Below are 22610 nucleotides of genomic sequence, written 5' to 3' on the forward strand. Positions count from 1 at the left end.
TGCTTGTCAAAATAACTTTTTTGCCGACTCTAAGCGGTCTGAAGCCTGCTCCAAAGCTGTTGGATCCTCTCTGTCGTCTTGAGTACCACTTTGGTACTCCCCATGACCCTCTCCCTAACCTTACCCCAACATATCAGGGTTCTGCACTTCCTCCCATATAACATCTCGAAGGGAGGACGGTCGATACTCGCATGGTAGCTATTATTATGGGAAAACACTACCAAGGGAAGGTAGGTATCCCAACTACCACCGAATTCTAAGACACACGCTCGTAATATATCCTCCAAAGTCTAGATGGTCTGCTCGTGTAACATTCTAAAAAACATTATTTAAAAATAAAATATTGATGTTAATGGTTAAAATATATCTAATAACATGTTAAATTTGGGAAAATGCTAGTTATGGTAAGAACTAACAAAATTCTCAAACTAGAGGGACCATAAGTGAAAATTTGAGGAAATAAGATGCAAGCACACTTCCCTCATTCTTGTTAGATGTATTTTGACAGGAATAGAGAGCTCTAATGATGAATGCTTTATTTATTGACATTTGGGGCTTCATTCAAGAGGAGAATTGGGCAATAAAGCAAAGGAGAGAAGGAATCAAGGCTAGCAAGGTAAAACTCTTCACTATTACCCTTAAAATTCGAAGTTATGAAGAGGGTGAAACCCTAATGTCGAGTTTATTAAGATTTTATGATTAGGGTTTCAATTTCTAACCCCATTTGGGTGGTTTTGATGGTTCTAATCTCAAACCAATCATTCCGTTGATGGTTTTGATGATTTAGCTAAAATGCTCCATGAACCCTAAAAAAATCCAAATTGGGAATATTGCAATTGGTGATGAAATGGGATTGGATTCTATGACCTAGATGATATTTGATAGCAACAAATCCAATTAGAATGCTCAAATTCATCCATGGCGGTAGAATCAAATATATGCTAGAATTGAAGTGGAATTGGAGACAATATGATGAAAACGATAGAATCCTTACTTGTTGGACTTTTGATGAGTAAAGGAAATTCATAAGTATGACTGTATACTATTAGAATGATTGGAATTCAAATCATAAGGTGATTACTTGATTCCTTGATTTATATATTGAATTATTGGCCATAAGGGAAATTTTGGAACATGGAATGGAATTAAGGACTCCATATTCAGATTGGGTATTTACAATGAGATTAAATGTGGTTTTATATGCTTAACAAATTTCAAATGAGTGTACAACGAGTTAGGTTCAAGCTTTATAAGCTTAGGTGTGACAACCCGAATATTTTATATATATAATTTCTACAATCAAACACTTCATTTGGAAGTCAAATTCATTTCCGCCATCTTTTAGCAAATTTAAAATCCGTTTTAATATTCCGAGCTTTTCACACATAACGATCAAGTCTTAGAAAATAACCGCTAAAGCCCTAACACCAAAAATCATGTCATAAACCTCATAAGATAGAGTTTTTCGGGCGGTAAACTCCGGGTGGTAAACTCTGGGGCAGTAAACTCACCCTATATAAGGGTGAGTGAACCTCATTTACACCCTTTCCACTCTCTCTCTACCCTCTCTCTCTACAAAGCCGATTTTGATCCAAAATGCCCCTTTCGAGCTCCATAATCGTAAGTAATCTATCCTAGCTTGTTGTTTAGCTTGTTATACATGCAAATTCATGTTTAAATCATCCAAAAGCCTCAAAGTTATGTGTTTACGACCATAGAACAACCCCAAACCGCAAACACTCATAAATGGGGTTTTGAAGCCCCAAAACCCTTCCAAATCACTTCTAGTGCTTAACTATGACTTAGGGACTTGCATGTATGAGCTTAGAACACCAAAATCTTGTCATTAGGGGAGTAAACATGAGTTTACGGCCCAATAATATTCTAGGACCGTAAACCCCTCTTCATAGGCCGTAAACACCATTTAAGGTGTTAAATTGCCCCTTCAACACTTCCTATGGCTTGGTTTAATGTCTAGAATCAACCACCATCGAAGTAGGGACCTTAAACATCAAAGAAACCATGTCCTCATAGAGTTTACAGCCATAAACCCCTAAGGAAATGGTCCATGGGCCGTAAACTCCCTAAAGGAGGTCAAATGATGCCCTAACTTCCCCCTATGGCTTGGAATAATGCATAGAACCTTGTATTCTTTCATTTGAGACCTTAAATCATGAAGTGAGGGGAAAAGTAAGAGTTTACGGCTGTAAACTCTATGTTTACACCCGTGAGCTCCCTTAAATTGAAGCCTTAGCCACTTCCTATGCCCTAGAATTGAACCTAACTTAAGTCCCCAAGTGATATAAGACCTTTGAACAACCAAGAACACACCACCCATGAGTTTACGGCCATAAACTCATGTGGATATGGTCATTGGGCTGAAATCTCCTCTAAGAGTTTACTCTTGAAGAGTAAACTCCATATCTAAGCCATATACTCTTTTGTTGCAACCCAATAGCCTCCTAGCACTTGACCAAAGTGTTTTTCCACACTTTAGGTTGTTTATACGTGTTTAATTAGTGTTATAATCAGTAATTATATGTAAACATATGTATTCATATGTTACTAGGTCATTAAGTGTGTTCAAGTCTTCACTTGACACCGAGCACTCAACCGACACTTCCATCCGATCCACTCGCTTCAGGTGAGTTCATACCCCTGAATTAACCTTTTAAATGTTTTAAATGCTTTTATGGGGGGGGATACAAGTTGAAACATGCTAGTTATCATATCAATCATAGGTGATTAATAACCCGCATGTAAAAGGATTTATTACACTTTCATCTGTTTTACCAAGTATATTACTTCAAATGGTTTTTTCCAAAAACGTTATTACTTATTTAGATCTTTCTCAAACTATCCTTCGTGCTATATGTTTTCCTTCAAAACCTGTTACAGCAGTGTTTTAAACAAAGGTTTTCTTCCCTTAAACTGTTTTATAAAAAACATTTTCAAAGCTGTTTATGAAAGGTTTTTCAAAGGATTTCCAAAGGTTTTCAAAGCTTGTTTTACAAAATGACATCAAGTTGTAAATTCTTATTTGTAAAGGTTTTCCAAAGGTTTTACCAAAGTTTTCTCCTATGCTTTTATTTCGTTAAATGCATGCCTATATTTGTATAGTTATATAAATAATGTTTAAAGGACTTAGGAAGGCTAGTTCGCCCTATTTCCTTTTCCTCGTTGGGATGTGGTCTGGTGGGTATCGGTTATCCGTCCGAAGGTCGTTTAAATATTACTTATATATCAGGTACACATGTATGGACATAAAAGCTCTCTCTCTCAGCCAATTCATCGCCTTGAGTAGTACAGGCATCCTTCTATTATTCATGTTTCTGGAACCCTAGTAACTATTATAGGAATAGTTAGGAGATTCTATCTCTCTCTCTAGTATGAAGATTTACTCAGGATTCAGTTCATTTGCGAGTCTATATTATTACTATATTACTTTAGAATGTGACACCCTATTTCTCTCTACGGCGCTTCATTGCGCCAACGCCGTGTAACCAAATTCTCCTGGAGGGAGAGTGAACTTCATGTGTATAGATCTATACGGGACTGGCACTCCCACATCCTGACTACTAGCTACAGTCCACGCCGATAAGGACCATGGGTGACATAATGCCACTAACACTACGCGTGACCTGGAGGGTCATCGGATACTCTATCGTCGATCAACATGGTTACATAAGAGTTCACATTCACCCCTTGTTTTAGACTTTGCTAGCTGTGTCGTTCATTCGATACTGTCTGGAGTCTGTATTTTCTTGTTTTAGACTTTGCTAGCTGTGTCGTTCATTCGATACTGTCTGGAGTCTGTATTTCCTTGTTTTGGACTTTGCTAGCTATATCGTTCATTCGATACTGTCTGGAGTCTGTGCTTTCTTGTGTTAAACTGAGCCAGACGTATCATTCATTCAATACTCTCCTGGAGTCTATGTTTTCTTTTGCTTTAGTCAGTAGTATTACTGCTGAGGTATATGTTATTTTCCCCTAGTATATTTTTACTTGTGATTTTCTCATTATTCCTTTAAAGTTAATACTGTATTTTGGGGAAAATTACTCCTTAAAACATAAATCTGTCGGGTCTTGGTAGAAGACTTCTTTTATTTAGAAAATATAGGATTTTCTGGAAAGAACGCTAATACACCGTAGATTCTAGATTACTATCTTTCATAAAGTTATTTTGAATAAAAATGTGTATTTATACAAATGACGCTAAATACTTATGGACTCACCAGCATTATAAAAATGTTGATACTCACTTTCAAAATAACTTGTATTCTCAGGTCATCGATAGACAGGTACATCCCGAGAGCTTTTGCGAAGTCAGCCTAGAACCGAGCTGCATCTATGATTATGTTCTATATTTACTTTGATGTTGCTATGAAATGTAACCTATGTAAAAATTACTACTATTAATGCAATGATTGTTGTACTTTGATTACTATACTGCATATGTTGTGATACTTGACATGACGTCCTCCACCCCAGAACGTTTCCGCCATTCCCGTTTTGGGGTGTGACATTAGGAATGTCCAATTCCATTGTAGCCTAACTAACCATCCTCTTGAAAAAGATGAGAAACATTATGTCTTTAAGGAGTTGAATGAGGACTTCATGGATTAGGTGAGGTGTTTTTGGATGATAAAACACCTTCTAATCAAGTGTGAGAACCTATATAAATGGTAAAAAGTGATTTGGAAAAGGGTCTTCAAGAACTATGCAAAGTATAGTGTTATTTTCAGAAAAATCGAGTTTTATGTGTGCGCAGACTTGAAAACACGACCCGTGTAAATGCATGATTTAATTTACATGACCCGCATAAATTTTTGAATTGGAGATTTTCTTATTTTCTTCATAACTTTTGCATATGGACTCGGATTTACACAAGGTTTTCGCCTACATTCATATTTTTACATAAAGAATGAGTTGAAGATATAAAATTTAGTAATAGAAACTATGAGGGGTATTTTGGTCATTTTAATTAACCTTTACTTGTATTCAATAGGTAGTACTTAAGGGGCTGTTATTTGTGGAAAGAAGCTTGAAAGAGGATAGCAACCTACATTGGAGAACTAGGTGAGTACGTGTGGACGTTTTCCCCACTTTGGGGTGAATGGCTAAATGTTAAACTATCTTATGGAAAAAAATTTAATTTAAAGTGTGTCTTTTGAATATGTTTCAATGATTAAATGCTAATATAAAAAGGAAAGAATGTAATGATGCAATGAAAACCGTCCGTACCATGATACCTCATAAGAGGCACTAGAGGAATCTACTGGGGTGGTACCTCCCCGTCGCGAAGTAGATGTCCTATTATGATACATTGGTGGATTGATTTGTTCTTTCCACCTTGGCCTTAGGAATGAAAAAGGAAGTAAATGTTATGATATGGTAATTTATGTTATTTAAGAACTGAATTTCTTTGAAAATACTTGAAATGTTATTAAGTCTAAAACCCACATGGCTCACGAGACATTTTGTCTTATGTATTTTTTTAAATGCCATGTATCTCAGGTGACATATAAAAGGTGTGAAGCGATCTAGAAGTAATGAAGTCCATGGGAGACTTAGTGGAGCATAAGTTACACTTGAATTTGATCTTGTAAATCTTGGTTTGATTGCTATGGTTTATTTGATACAATGTTCGTAACACCCAAGAAATTGTTTTGAAACTGTGTTTAAACTCTGATGATTTGTTAAATGTTTTTTTTTCTTTTAATAAACCTTACCTTTGGGTTAAACCATAGCATTAAATTTTGTTAAAAAAATATGGGGCGTTACAATTGGTATCAGAGCCATAGTTTAAGTGAATTAGGATTGGATCATTCCACTCCTAGGCTTAAACTTTGGTTATAGAAAATATGAACAAGTCAAAGGATTTATATGCTTCAAGTTAGATGGATTTGTAGGATATTACCTTGAGTTCTCTTAAAGTAGTAAAGAAAGTACTACTAGTATATTAGTAGTTAAACCAATGGAGCAAACCTTTTAAATAGTGAAATCAAATTTGTTTATGTATGATGTGAGTATAATAGTATAAGTCCCGTACTATTATGAACACATGATACATACTCAAACTCGGTGGAACTATGAAGGGGGTTTGTGAAATATGGGATAGACCTTTTCTATGAATGTTGTTAGAAGTTGCATGTGTTAGGAAATGCCATGCTAATTTTTGAAATCTACTAATATAGATATGTGAATAATGATGTATACTAAAGTGTTGAAGTATTGTAGCGTGATGACGCGAACAAGGAGTCAAAAATCCCATGAAGAAGGACGAGGACAGGCCCCAAATCAAGGGATTCTTGTGAATAGGCCACCAAGAGTGGTCAACCAAGGCAACAATGATGGTGAGCTCAATCCCCCTCCGGTCACTCTTGAGGAAATCCAAAAGCTTCTACATGACCACCGAGAACAAAGCCGAATTGAAATGAGACTATTGATTGACGAATGAATGAGGGATTTACCGAGAACTTTATCAGACTCTCGGGATCAAGGTGACACCCCCGAGGGTGTTGCCCAATCCGATTCATCCACTCATGGACCTCTTCCACCACCCCTACCTCCAGTTATTCCTCTAAAAGAACCATTAGTTGGACAGAAAGGAGCGCAAAAATGTGGAATCAAAGACTCTATGACGTGCCGCCCTATGGAATTCAAAGGAGACAAAGACCTAAAGGTTGTGATGAAGTGGATTTCCGAAATGGAGCATGTATTCTACACTTGCAAGTGTGAAGATGGATTGAAAGTAGAATTTGCTAGCTACATGCTCAATGATGATGCTCTCGGATGGTGGAACAACCTTAGCGAGGCAATTAGAACCGACGGGATTACATCCATCACTTGGGATGAATTTGTGAAGCGCTTAAAATCCAAATTTAGCTCCTCGAGACACCAAGATAAGTTGGTGAATGAGTTCTTTGCTCTTCAAAAAGGCAATATGACAATTGATGAGTACACTAAGAGGTTCACCGACATGCTTCCTTTTCTTAGGAATACTCTACCTAATGAAGAGGGATGAGTGAACCGCTACCTTAATGGACTTCCGGGGGACTATTCCTTGGAAGTGGGAAAATCCACTACACTTGATGATGCAATTGAGGTAGCCTCTAGAGTGGAAGACATGATACTCAAGAAAGCAAGTTAAAGAGGAAATTCAATGGAGCTGTGGGATCTCATAAGAGGAGTCACTCCGCATCTAGCTACTTCAAGAAAGAAGAAGGGAAGGAATGTAAGAAGTATGGAAAGCGACATGCCGGTGATTGTAAGTTGGGGATTAAAGCGTTTGATATGATAGTGGGAATGGATTGGATGGGAGCTAATGATGCAAAAATCTTGTGTGGAAAGCGGATGGTCTCCATCAAGACCATCAAGGGTGAAAAGTTTTATGTATATGGGAACCGAGAAAACAAATTTGCTTGTGTGATATCGGCCATCAAAGCTCAAAAATGCCTCTCAAAGGGATGTGAATCATTCTTAGCCTATGTCATTGATGGGAAGAAAGAAAAGGAAAAAATTAAAGAAGTGAAGGTAGTTAGTGAGTTTCCCGAAGTTTTCCCCGAAGATTAACCCGGTTTACCTCCCATAAAACAAGTTGAATTTGGCATTGATCTAGTGTAGGGTGTAAACCCAGTTGCTCATGCACCATACCATCTAGCTCCAACGTAAATGAGGGAACTTATGTCCCAGCTTCAAGAATTGCTTGACAAAGGATTTATCTGTCCTAGTTCGTCCCCTTGGGGTGTTCCCGTGTTATTTGTTAAAAAGAAAGATGGGTAAATGTGTATGTGCATTGACTATAGGGAACTCAACAAGGTCACAATCAAGAATCGATACCCCTTACCTCGCATTGATGATTTGTTCGACCAAATTCAAGGAGCAGATTACTTTTCCAAGATCGATCTTTGTTCCGGTTATCATCAGGTTCGAGTGAGAGATGAAGACATTGGGAAGATGACATTTCGAACGCGTTACTGGCATTATGAGTTACTTGTGATGCCCTTCGGACTCACGAATGCCCCAACCATGTTTATGGATTTGATGAATAGGGTTTGCAAGCCTTTTCTCGATAAGTTTGTCATTGTCTTCATGGATGAAATTTTGATATACTCAAGGAGTGAAGAAGAACATGAAGATCACATACGCAAGGTCCTACAATTACTCAAGAAGGAGAAACTCTATGAAAAGTTCTCAAAATGTGAATTTTGGTTGCGGGAAGTTCAATTTTTGGCAACGTTGCGTCTCGTGCAGGCATAAAAGTCGACCCTGGTGAAAATTGAAGCGATCATGAAATGTGAACCCCCGAAGACTCTAACCGAGATAAGAAGTTTCATTGGACTAGTAGTTGTTACAGAAGGTTTATCCAAGACTTCTCCAAAGTCGCAGTTCCACTTACCCAACTTACCAAGAAAGAAGTAAAATTTGTTGGAGGACGAGAAGCAACAACAAGCATTTGAAACCTTGAAGAAGAAACTATGCGAGGCTCCAGTCCTCACATTACCCAATGACATGGAAGACTTTATAGTTTATAGTGATGCCTCCAACAAAGGACTCAATTGTGTACTTATGCAATGAGGAAAGGTCATTGCCTATGCTTCTAGACAATTAAAGGATGCGAAGACACGGTACACCACTCATGATTTGGAGTTAGTTGCGATTGTTTTTGCTCTTAAAATATGGAGGCACTACCTTTATGGTACCAAGTGTAAATTGTACACGGATCACAAGAGTCTTCAGTATGTTTTTACGTAGAAGGAATTAAACATGAGGCAAAGAAGATGGATAGAACTCATCAATGACTATGATTGTGAGATCATATATCATGAAGGGAAGGTGAATGTGGTGGTAGACGCCTTAAGTTGAAAGACTCATGAGAAACCTATTAAAGGAAGATCAATACGAATCGAGGTGGTGTCCGATTTAATCAAAATGATCAAGAATGCCGAAGTTGAAGCTTTGAAGGAAGTGAATGTCAAGAAAGAGAAGTTGGGAAAGAAGATCGATTTTGGGGAAAATCAACAAGGATTGATGACCGTTAAGGGAAGAATTTGGGTCCCTAAACATGGAAAGAATCGGAAGCTAGTTTTAGATGAGGCTCATAAGTCAAATTACTCCATCCATCTCGGGAGTACCAAGACCTATAGAGATTTGAGAAGACACTTCTGGTGGCCCGGAATGAAACCAAAAGTGGTGAAGTACATCTCCAACTGTTTGACTTGTGCTCAAGTCAAGGTAGAACACCAATTTCCTTATGGAAAGGTTCAATCACTATAAACACCGACATGGAAATGGGAAGACATTACTATGGACTTTGTGATGGGCCTACCAAGAACAAGTAAAGGGAACGATGCCATTCGGGTGATTGTAGATCGCTTAACTAAAAGTTCACTCTTCCTTTCTATAAAGGAATCAACCCCTTTAGAAAAGATTTCAAAGATCTATGTTGATGAAATGGTGAGACTGCGTGGTGTGCCACTTACCATAGTTTCAGATATGGATGCTAGATTCACATCTAGATTTTCGAAATCCTTACAAGAAGAATTGGGGACATAAATATGCTTGAGCACTGCGTACCATCCTCAGGCGGATGGGCAAACCAAAACGACCAACCAAACTTTGGAGGATATGTCGAGGTCATGCGTGATTGATGTTGGAGGAAAATGGGATGACCACTTAACCTTGGTGGAATTCTCTTATAACAACAATTATCACTCAAGTATTGGAATGCCACCTTATGAAGCATTATGGAAGGAAATGTAGAACACCCTTGTGTTGGCTTGAAGCTGGAGAGAAGAAACTCCCATGTCCCGAACTTGTGAGGCTAACAAATGAAAAGATAGAAGTTATTCAAGCTAACATGAAGGCGGCTCAAGATAGGCAAAGAAGTTATGCAAGTTTGAAGCAAAAACCTTATGACATAAAAGAAGGTGAATTGGTAATGTTGAAAGTCTCCCCATGGAAAGGAGTCATGAGATTCGGTAAGAAGGGTAAATTGAATCCAAGATACATTGGACCCTTCAAGGTGTTGAAAGTGGTTGCAACCCAAGTCTTTAAGTTTGGAGTTGCCCAAAGAACTCGAAGGAATACATGATACCTTCCATGTAATCTACTTGAAAAAATACTTTGGAAAAGAGGAATTGACAATTCCATTAAAGGACTTGAGAATTGACGAGAAGAAGAGACTTGTAGAAGAACCGACGGCAATTCTAGAAGTAAAGACCCAAAAGCTAAGGAACAAGGAAATTGACTTGGTGCTAGTCAAATGGAAAGCATGAGATTGTCCCCAATCTCACATGGGAGACAAAAGCAGAAATGGTGAGGAGGTACCCTACCATTGTAGACTACGAGGCGATTCCGAGGACAAAATCCTCTTAAAGGGTAGGTAATTGTAACATCCTAAAAAAATTAAATTAAAAATAAAATAAGGATGTCATTGGTTAAAATATATCTAATAACATGTTAAATTTGGGAAAATGCAAGTTATGGTAAGAACTAACAAAATTCTCAAACTAAAGGGACCATAAGTGAAAAATTTGTGGAAATAAGATGCAAGCACACTTCCCTCATTCTTGTTAGAATTATTTTGAAAGGAATAGAGAGATCTAATGGTGAATGCTTTATTTATTGAAATTTAGGGCTTGATTCAAGAGGAGAATTGGGCAATAAAGCAAAGGAGAGAAGGAGTCAAGGCTAGCAAGGTAAAACTCTTCTCTATTACCCTTAAAATTCAAAGCTGTGAAGAGGGTGAAACCCTAATGTCGAGTTTAGTAAGATTTTATGATTAGGGTTTTCAACTTCTAACCCACTTTGGGTGGATTTGATGGTTCTAATCTCAAACCATTCATTCCATTGATGGTTTTGATGATTTGGGTAAAAAGCTCCATGAACCCTAAAAAAATCCAAATTGGGAATACTGCAATTGGTGATGAAATGGGATTGGATTCTATGACCTAGATGATATTTGATAGCAACAAATCCAATTAGAATGCTCAAATTCATCCATGGTGGTAGAATCATATATATGCTAGAATTAAAGTGGAATTGGAGATAATATGATGAAAACGATAGAATCCTTACTTGTTGGACTTTTGATGAGTAAAGGAAATTCATAAGTATGAATGGATACTATTAGAATTATTGGAATTCAAATCATAAGGTGATTATTGATTCCTTGATTTATATATTGAACTATTGGACATAAGGGCAATTTTGGAACATGGAATAGAATTAAGGACTCCATAGTCAGATTGGGTATTTACAATGAGATTAAATGTGGTTTTATATGTTGAACAACATTCAAATGAGTGTACAATGAGTTAGGTTCAAGCTTTGTAAACTTGGGAATGTCCAATTCCATTGTAGCCTAACTAACCATCCTCTTGAGAAAGATGAGAAACATTATGTCTTTAAGGAGTTCAATGAGCACTTAATGGATTAAGTGATGTGTTTATGGATGATAAAACACCTTCTAATCAAATGTGAGAACCTATATAAATGGTACAAAGTGATTTGGAAAAGAGTCTTCAAGAACTATGCAAAGTATAGTGTTATTTTGAGAAAAATCAAGTTTTGTGTGTGTGCAGACATGAAAACATGGCTCGTGTAAATGCATGCTTTAATTTACACGACCCATTTAAATATATGAATTGGAGATTTTCTTGTTTTCTTCATAACTTTTGCATACATACTCGGATTTATACCAGGTTTTCGCCTACATTCATATTTTTACATAAAGAATGAGTTAAAGCAATAAAATTTAGTAATAGAAACTATGAGGGGTATTTTGGTCATTTTAATTGACCTTTACTTGTATTCAATAGGTAGTACTTAAGGGGGGGTGTTATTTGTGGAAAGAAGCTTGAAAGAGGGTAGCAACCTACATCGGAGAACTAGGTGAGTATATGTGGACTTTTTCCCCACAATGGGGTGCATGGCTAAATGTTAAACTATCTTATGTAAAATGTTTTGAAAATTAATGTGTGTATTTTGAATATGTTTCAACGATTATATGTTAATAGAAAAAGGAAAGGATGTAATGATGCAATGAAAACCGTCTGGACCATGATACCTCATAAGAGGCACTAGAGGAATCTACTGGGGTGGTACCTCCTGGTCACGAAGTAGATGTCCTATTATGATACGTTAGCTGATTGATTTGTTCTTTCCACCTTGGCCTTGGGAATGAAAAAGGAAGTAAATGTTATGACATGAATGATAATTTATGTTATGTAAGAAATGAATTTCTTTGAAAATACTTGAAATGTTACAAAGTCTAAAATCCACGTAACTCACGAGACATTTTGTCTTACTTATTTTTTAATGTCATGTATCTCAGGTGATAGCTAAAAGGTGGGAAGTGATCTAGAAGTAATGAAGTCCATGGGAGACTTAGTGGAGCATAAGTTACACTTGACTTTGATCTTGTAAATCTTGGTTTGCTTGCTATGGTTTATTTGAAACAATGTTAGTAATACCCAAGAAATTGTTTGGAAACCATGTTTAAACTCTGATGATTTGTTAAACGTTTTTTTATTTTGTTAAACCTTGCCTTTGGGTTAAACCATAACATTAAATTTTGTTTGAAAATTATGGGGTGTTACAGCTCGCTCTGACCATTCGTATGCGAGTGAAAAGTAATGATAAAGTGCAGATGAGTACCCAACTCCTCATGAAATTTCTTCCCGAATCTGGAAGTGAACCATACATCTCGGTCAGAAATCACGAAAACTGGCACTCCATTTCGAGCTACTACCTCTCAGATGTAGATGTTGGCCATCTTCTCAAACGAAATGCTCTCCTAGATCTGGATGAAATGGACATTCTTGGTCAACGGACCCACGATGACCCAAATCGAATCCACTCCCAGTGCGGTCCTGGGAAGCTTCGTGATGAAATCCATAGTAATATCCTCCCATTTGCACACACGGATAGTCAATGGCTGCATCTTGCCATGAGGCCTCTGGTGCTCGGCCTTGACCTTCCTGCAGGTAAATCACCTCTCAACGTACCAAGCTACATCCCATTTCATTCAGGGCCACCATTAATCAGAATGAAGATCTCTGTACATCTTCGTCGCCCCCGGATGGATGGGAAATATGGACTTATGCGCTTCCTCCATCAGGATCTGGTGCACACCGCCTGCGTATGGAACCCACACTCTGTAGTGAAGTGTCATCAGCGCGCGGCTATCATAGTCGAAGGAGGAAATCTGGTCCACTATACACTCACTCTTCTGGTGTTCCTCCCTCATAGCCTCCTGTTGGGTCTCCCGGATCTTCTCCAGAAGCAGAGTCACTACTGTCATCCTTATACATGTCTCTGATCGGGGCCGTGGATGCCTTGCGGCTAAGGGAATCAGCCACAACATTGGCCTTCCCAAGGTGGTAATCCTTCACCACATCTAACCACCGACGCTGCCTCATTTTCAATTTCGGCTGATCCATGAGGTACCTCAAGCTCTTGTGGTCCGTGTAAATGGTACATCGGACCCCATAGAGGTTGTGTCGCGAAATCTTGAGGGCAAAAACAACCGCCCCCTACTCCAAGTCGTGCGTCAGGTAGTTTGCCTCGTGAGGCTTCAGCTGCCTCGAGGCGTAGGCGATGACGTTCCCCCTCTACATCAATATTGCACCCAAAATCGAGATGGATGCATCGTAGTATATACTACAAAATCCTCAATGCCCTTTGGCAGGGCTAAAATTGGTGTCTCACACAATCTCTGCCTTACCGTCTCAAACGCTACTCGCTGCTCTGACCCCCAACGAAATATAACGATCTTCTTCGTTAGCCGGGTCAAGGGTACTGCTATCTTGGAGAAGTCTAATATGAATCTCCAGTAATAGCCTGCTAACCCGAGGAAACTCCAAATCTCAGATGGAGACTGCGGAACCTCGCATCTCATCACGGCCTCCACTTTGGCCGGGTCAACCAAAATACCATTCTGGTTGACGAGGTGCCCCAGAAACTGCACCTCGCACAACCGGAACTCACATTTGGAGAGCTTGGCATACATGATCTCCCTCCTCAGGGTATCCAACACCTCCCGCAGGTGCTCCTCATGCATCTTGGAGTAAACCAAGATGTCATCAATAATGACTATCACAGACTGATCCAGCGTCGGTCTGCATACACGGTTCATGAGGTCCATGAATGTAGCAGGTGCATTGGTGAGCCAAAAGGGCGTCACCACGAACTCCTAGGGACCCTAGCGAGTTCGGAAAGCAGTCTTATGTACACCCTCATCTCTAACTCGCATCTGGTGGTAGCCTGAATGCAAATCTATCTTGGATAACCAAGATCCCCCTTGTAGCTGGTCGAAGAGATCATCAATCCTCCGGAGTGGTTAACGGTTCTTCAGCATTACCTTGCTCAGCTCTCGGTAATCTATACACATCTGATGCGACCCGTCCTTCTTTTTCACAAACAGGATCGGGGCCCCCAAGTAGAACTGCTCTGCCTAATGAATCCATTCTTTAATAGCTCCTGCAGCTGTGTAGACAACTCCTGCATCTCGGGAGGAGCCAACCGATATGGTGCCTTGGCTGTTGGTGCCGCACCAGGGACTAGGTCGATCCTAAACTCCACCTATCTCTCTGCAGGTATCCTAGGAAACTCCTCTGGAAATTCGTCCAGGTACTCTTGCACAACTGGAACATTACACACGGTCGCCTTACCCACCTCCCAGGTATCCATAATGTAGGCGACATAGCCTGCGTACCCCTGATGGAGGTAGCCCCTAGCCCTCGCTACTAAACACAAAGTTGGTCCATGCTGCGGTTGTTCACCCTGAATCACCAGATCTCCCCCACTTAGGGTCCTGACGCATACTAGCTACTGCACATAGTCGATCACGACCCCATTAGGGCTCAACCAGTCCATGCCTATGATAACCGTGTTTCCCCCCCCAAAGGAATAGGAACCAAATTCACCAGATACTGCTCATCGTACAACCTCAATATGCAATATCTTAAAACCTCTGATGCCCGTACAGATTGGTCGTCAGCAATATCGACCTCTAAAGGAAAATCCAACATGCCCGAAGACTCAGAAAACCTCTTGTTAAGTGCAAGAGAGACAAATGATCGGGTAGCCCCCGAGTCAAATAACGCCTGAACTGGGATACCGTTCACATGGAATGATCCTAAAGAAAACACATAGAACACATAACATAAACATCATAACCGACATGTAACAAGAGTTATGGAGAAGAAAACATACCTGCCACCACATTTGGTGCGCCACGTACCTCCTCGGCAGTCAACTAGAAGGCTCTCCTCCGCACCACTAGAGTATCTGTCTTGCCCTGTCGGCCATCCTTGATCTGCATGGTCATTGGAGTAGGCGTCGCCACAAGCGCTCTTGATGTCGAAAAGAAATCTCGGACAGTTGGCCTTTTTATGGCCCTTCTGATTGCAATGAAAGAAAATAAGGTCTGATGTCTGTAAGGAAGGGTTAGGGGCAGTATAACCCCTGCCAAAGTGTCCAATCTTGCCGCACTTATAGCAGCCCAGCGATCCTAATCTGCAAACTCCCTCGTGTGTCTTGCTGCATTTCCCACAGCGGCTTCGGCCCTACTGGCCCTTTGACCTAGAATCGGATCCCTTGGGTTTCTTCCTCGAAACCCCAGTCACCTGCCCAACCTCCACCTTCCTCTTCCAAATGTGCTATATATCGATCTCCCGCTCTCTCGCCTTAGCAATCATTTCCTCCAAATTCGGGCATGTCGAGTAGCTGACATTTTTCCGGATGTCAGTTCTTAACATATCATAGTATTAGGTCTTCCTCATCTCCTCATCACCCACGTACTGAGGCACCAGTAAGGCCCTCTCCTTGAACTTGGCGGTAATCTCCACCACTGACTCAGTCATCTGCCTCATATCAAGAAACTCACTGGCCAGCTGCTGAATCTCCACAGCTAGCGCAAACTCGGCCCTAAACCTGATCACAAAGTCCGACCAAGTCATAGCCTCAATGGTCGGGGCTCCCAATGTGTCAGTGACTGCCTCCCACCAGTCTCTAGCTCTGTCTCTCAAACATCCCGCCGCATACCAGACATTCGACCCCTCAGGGAAGAAGCTTGTCAACTATGAAGACTCGATGCCTGCAATCCGTCTCCTGGCCACAATAGGGTCTTTCACACCATGAAAGTCTAGCGCACCAAATCCCCTAAAATCCTTGAAGGAGAGTGTGCATGTCCCTGACTGGCTGGATGCCATGTCACTCCGGAATGCCTGAAGGTGATCCTCCATCAACTCAATGATCCCTTCCTTAATCGACCCAAAAATCAAAGGGTTTGCCTCAAGGATGCCTCTCGTAATCTCAGATGCGATGAACTCGCGTAGTCTGCCATCAACCGGCTCGGAACCTGCATCCGAACCTGAACCTGAACCTGAACCTAACCCAGACCTTGAACCTCCTGCTCCGTGATGTGTCACCTCCATTATGAAGCAAAACATATAATCGTCAGGGTCATACATAACCTTGAGAGGTCTCACACACTCTACAAGTTCCCTGGTTCTATCTCAGTCCTCATTGACTCGAGTACGAAACCTCTGCTTTCAGTAGTACGGGCCCATACTACCATCCACATCTATCCATACTTTCCTCAAGGAATGTCTTGACTTCACCAAGTCCCTTTCATTACTACAGCTCGTTGCACTAATCGCATCCTAGGCTTACCCTAGGGTAACTCTTCGACCTACTCTCCGCCATCAGCTGTACAAGAAATCTTTGCTACCTTTACTTAACTACTTCGTGAATACCATTACATATCACTAAGACCAGATAATTCTTTGAATGAGAGGTCCTACCCTACAATGGTTGGACTCAGGCAAGAGCTGCGAAATAGGGCTAGACCTAACCTTATGAAATTATTTAGTCCTCACAATATGTAACTTAATGTATTCGTTTGCTAGTTAATTAAAGATAACTAGGACTCCTAAAATCACAAAGCACACAACATTCGGGCATCGAGTAACCAAACCCATCATATCTCATCAATGCCATTGTATCACTGACTAATCATTTTTAGCATGTAATTCAATAAGCACATATAGCAGGCACATAAGGCGTCTTCCTAGATCCTTAGCCCTAATCTAGCACACAGATCTCATACACTTACATCAGGCATATAAGGCATTCTTCCTAGAACCTCAACCCTAATCTAGCATGCAGTTCTCATATTCATATCATATATCATAACAAACATGTATGGGTATCTTGGGGAAAACTTACTTGAGCTCGACCGATTGCACTCATCACACACCTTGTTCTTTCTCAAAACTCTTATTGTAATTTTTTATAAAAACTATTTTCTTGTAAAAATCCTTCAAACCCTCGATTTGAGTCCAGACACCCCCGAATGTGTGTCTGAATCCCTCAGACCAAGGCTCTGATACCAACTTGTAACATCCCTAATTTCAAGACCAAAAATTTCATTTTTAATTTGAAGATTCATAAAACAGATTACTGAAAATGCCATCAATGTTATCTCGTATCATGAAATCCATAAGTCAACCATCTCAAACACATATCATAGGAAAATAATGTAAGAGTACAAATCCCAAGAATCTCATATGTGGAAAATCGTGTGTGCGATGTGCTGCTATCGTGTCGGTTTTCTTCCCTTCGAAGAAGAAGGACCTGAATCAAAAACTAAAAACGTAAGCACAAAGCTTAGTGAGTTCCCCCATCATAACACATTGTTGGGTTTTGAGCACTATAACACTCCTATGGTGCACATGCAACCCTAAATGCTTTGGATCTATGTTTTCTCTATTATACATGCATATTTTCAATTTTTCCAAAGCATTGTCTCAACTAGCATACAAATTGCCAATTGAATAAAACATCTAGATAGATGACATAACTTTTGAAGGACTTGTAGTTCTTGACCCTTGAAAGTTTGAGCTCCTCAAGTGTGATGCCTCTAATGGTTCACAAACACCAATATGTAAGAGGATGATTTAAGAGAATAATCTATTAATCTCAAAGAGAAGAGGCAACCGATTTTGGTCTATGGAGGGTTCTATTTATAGTGTTGGACATGCTAGAGTTACACTTGGTAAACCCTAATAACCCATGACTTTCCACATTCTCATGCTCCACGAGTTTAACCTCCATGGACTATCCATGGATTAGTTTAGCTCATAATCATGGATCATTAGCCCACATTACAAGAATGATTGATTTACATAATCAATCCCCATATATTTAATTAGTCTCTTTTTATCATAAATGTAGTAAATTAATTCTTGATCAATACTAATTGAATAATTCCATATTAATATATTATAATTGTAATATATTAATAAACCATAAATAACCTTATTATCAAAAATCATCATATCAAATTGCACTGGTGAAGGCAACCCAGAAGGACCATGCAACAATTGGGTCAAATACATACCATTTATAGTTATGGGCTTAGAAACCAAATCCAACAGTCTCCCACTTGGATAAGTGTAATAACTATTACTGCTTATGCACTTTAGGATCTGACTTAGCAATCATAAGCTTTCAAAAGCCGTTGTCGAACTCTGACCTACTCAGTGACACGTGCTTCAGATAAGTGATCATATACTCCTATGTTCTCAAGATATCTATGCGGACAAACACATGGAACATTGTCATATTTATTGTCTTGCAATTCGTTTCCCGATTTCTGATTCGTTTGACATAGAACATAACTGAACACATCAATTTTGTTCGGATTCGTCTGACATAGAACATAACTCGTCGAGTAGACTTCAATCCCCGTGTCCAAATTCCATTTCTACTCGACGAGTTTGGGATCTCTAACTCATCGAGTCCCTTTGCAAAAATGAATAATTTGATTTAAAATACATACCAGGATTTGGGCGTTACAGCCCTGCTCTTCACTACAAAAATCCTCCGCCTTGCCTTGGCGGCCATTAGTAATCCTCAAGGTGGTTGGCACCACCACTGCTCCCCCACACAATCTTGGATAATAGGCCTTTTTATGGCTGGTTTGATTGCAATGAAAGAAAACCAGAGCCCTCTTAGGGAAATCCCTACTCACGTGACCCGACTGGCCATAGCTGAAACATCTTGAACCTGCTGATCAACAAGATCCAGTGTGTGGCTTGTCGCACTTGGTGCAACGACCCCAACCCTGCTGGCCTCTAAAGTGGATATCAGAGGTGTTGGGTCTCTTAGCCTGACCCACAACTATCTGAACCTGCTCATGCTTCTATTTCATCCGGAGCTCCAACTCAATCTCCCGCTCGCGATCCTTCTCGATCATGCCATTCAGGATCTTGTAACCTGAGAAGCTCACAAACACTCTAATATCATCCCTCAGTATATCATGATATCTTGTTTTGTTCATCTCCTCATACATAGCGTACCGCGGTACCAACAATTCTGTCACCCTAAATTTAGCGGTAATCTCTGCCACCGTCTCTGTAGTCTGGTGAAGGTCCTGGAACTCCCTCGCCAGCTTTTGCACCTTTATAGCTGGTGCAAACTCCCTCTTAAACCTCTGTACAAATTCCTCCCATGTCATCACAACCACTGCCGCCGACCTACCGCTTAGGTAACCTCCTCCCACTAGTTCCACGCTCTGTCCCTCCGCAAGCAGGACGCGAATCCCACCTTTTCCCCCTCAGGGAAAACTCGTACGCTGAGCATTCTCTATGTTAGTGGTCCAGCGACGAATAGCAATAGGGTCCTTAACCCCAAATAACTCAGGCGCTCTACACGCCTTGAACTCCTCGAATGAGGTAGTTCATGCCCTAGCATCTCCGATAACAATCTCGGCTCAAAAAGATTAGAGTCACTCCTCCATGAGCTCCAAAATCCCCTCTTTGACGGTACCGAAGATCATGGAGGTAGCGTCAAGAATATTGTGAGTAACCTCGGTTTCAATAAGCTCACGCAACCTCTCATCAATCAATTCTAAGCCAGAGCCAAAACCTGAACCCGATCCAGAGCTAGAACCAGTACCTCCGGATCCCAAATGAGTGACCACCATCCTCAAACTAAAACACAAGATATAAACAATCAACAAACACCCGAGGGAAACTCGCAACACACAAGTATCCTTAGAATCCCCGTATCTACACTTTTCTCGGGTACAGGTCTTATGCTTCCAGTAGTACGAACCCAATACTACCTTCCACACCTAGATGTACCTTCCTCAAGGTAAATTTTGATTCCTCTAAGTTACCACACTACAACCAAGAACAACCCATGCTACACAACATACATATCTTAGACCCTTCTAGGAACTCTCAACCTTCACCACTAGCAGTGCTAAGAACCTCAATCAACACTGCTGGTTGCCTTATGCATGCAATTTGTACACAAAATAGGATCACATAGACTATCGAATGAAGATTCTACCCTAATTCCCCAAACAAATAAGGAAAAGGAAATGAAGCTAATTCGATGATTCTAGAGCTATACAATCCTAAGCATATACAACTTTGAAAGCATACACATAACAAATAATTGAGCCGATATCAATTCTAACTAATATATGGCATCAAATTCTATTGAGCTATAAGGCATCATGCAAATCAGGCAGTTTTAATATCATTCTTGAAGATATCCGTAGCCCTAATCTAGCATGTTGTTCACATATCAAGCATACTAATCACAATACATAAGAATGGGTAACTTGCGAAACACTTACTTGAGCTCAGCTGATTGCACACATTACAGTCCCCCTTTCCTTAAAAGAATATTTTTCAAAAAAATTCAAATTACTTTTATTTTGAAAAGGTTATTATTTCCTCAATTTGAGTTACGACACACCCGAAAGTGTGCCCGAATCCCTTAAACCAAGGGTCTCATACCAACTTGTAAAGACCCAAAAACCAGGATAATTTTTTTCATTTTAAAATCAAGAATCATCACATTGTTCTAAAACCATCACAAAACAATAATTTCAAATCATCAAAGTACAATATCAAAAGTGCAGAAAAATGGTGAGGAATGAGTGTTGTGCCATCACGTCGGACCCTTCCCCTTAGTACCGGAAGTACCTGAAACCAGAAATATAAACTGTAAGCAAAAGCTTAGTGAGTTTTCGAAAAGTACCACATACCAAACATAAATAATCTAGTGTTATGGGCCAAACCATAGTCTTACAAGCAATTTCATGTAGAGGGCCAAATCTCGGTCTTTCATACAGGTGTCTGGGGTTAGATCCTGGTCTTTCACACAGATGCCAGGGGTCATATCATGGTCTTTCATATAGTTTCCAGGGGCTAAATCCTAGTCTTTCATGCACATGTCTTAAATATATCTAACACCCTAAATCACAAATAATGGGTTGACCTTGGTGCCTTCGACCCATTGATATAGTGAAAAAACTCACCTCGGTCCGCTGATAAATAACTGATTGCTCGGCTACGGAACCGGAAGATGTCACACTGAACATACATAAATTAACCTAATTAGAGATAGGTTATAAACCATAATTGTGGGCCTAAACCTCAAGTCCAAACTCCTAAGATAAAGAGCCATTTACCTTTCCCATAATGGGCCTAACCAACCTTGGCCCACTAACAGAGTTCTGAGGCCCACCTACTCTAAACAGGCCAAAGCCCGAAAACAAGGTAAGGCCTAAAGGTTAAAGGCCCAACCGAAGACCAAAAGCCCACTAAGAGGCGTACGCTCAACGTACTCGTTCGCCTGCCAGTACGCGTTGTGTACCTTTTGGTACAGTCAACGTACTGAGCTGCTTGCCACCTTGAGCCATTTGGTGCTTAATCCTTACAGCCATTTAATCTAACTTTCAGATCTCGACCATTATTGAATTCTAAGACATAAAGTTGGCAACTTTATGCCTTAGCATGTCTTAATGGAACCCAAAATCCATTTTTGTCCAAAAAATCTCACATTAAGGACTTAAATTCATGCATGGACTAATATCAACCATCAAGATGACATTTTCATGTATCTAGGACATCAAACAGGCCGATATCTAACTCCTCTAACTTCTGGTGTTTCCCAAACTCACAAAAAGAACCCATGGGACTAAATAAACTCATAAACAAGCCCTAAACTCTAACAATCAAAATGATTCACAATGGTTAGAACCTTTTACCTTCAAAAGATTCCAAAGTTGATGAAGACTCTAGATCTAGAAGCTAAACCTCAATAAATTCTTGGTCTCCAAGTTCCTTCTTCTTCAATACACACTAACATGCCAAAAAATCACTTCAAAGCTCAAGAACGCTAAAAGGAGCGGTGAAATAGGGTTAGATGGGACGTAATTAACAGTGGAGGTTGATGAGGGTGAGTGTCTAAATGCCATAATGTTGTTTAAATAGGGCTCACGCCCTAAAAAGTAGGGTTTAGTGTTTGGCTACGTACGCCCTGCGTACACCACATGCACTCAACGTACGTGGCTGAGCTCCCCGAACCAAAAGTGCCCATGTACAATAAGCGTACCTAAACGTACGCCCAGTGTACGAGGGGTCCTTTTTCACAAAAAATTTAAACTTGAAGGAACAAAGAGAAAAATATCTCGAATCAAATGTTACATCCGAGACAAAGGCAGGTCAAGAAAGGAAGGGATAGTCTCCATCAACACCGTCAGAGCTTCCATCATCAGATCTTCCATCTGCCAACAA

General features: G+C 40.1%; 1 protein-coding gene across 1 annotated transcript; it reads left to right on the forward strand.

Annotated features, from left to right (window-relative positions):
* Positions 1–8934: 8934 nt before the first annotated feature.
* LOC111897700 (uncharacterized) lies at positions 8935–10096 on the forward strand. The gene is made up of 2 exons (XM_023893647.1): positions 8935–9237; positions 9746–10096. The coding sequence occupies exons 1-2, from the start codon at positions 8935–8937 to the stop codon at positions 10094–10096; spliced, it is 654 nt and encodes a 217-aa protein (XP_023749415.1).
* Positions 10097–22610: the final 12514 nt, after the last annotated feature.

Source organism: Lactuca sativa, chromosome 6 (assembly GCF_002870075.4).
Source record: "Lactuca sativa cultivar Salinas chromosome 6, Lsat_Salinas_v11, whole genome shotgun sequence".
NCBI lineage: Eukaryota > Viridiplantae > Streptophyta > Magnoliopsida > Asterales > Asteraceae > Lactuca > Lactuca sativa.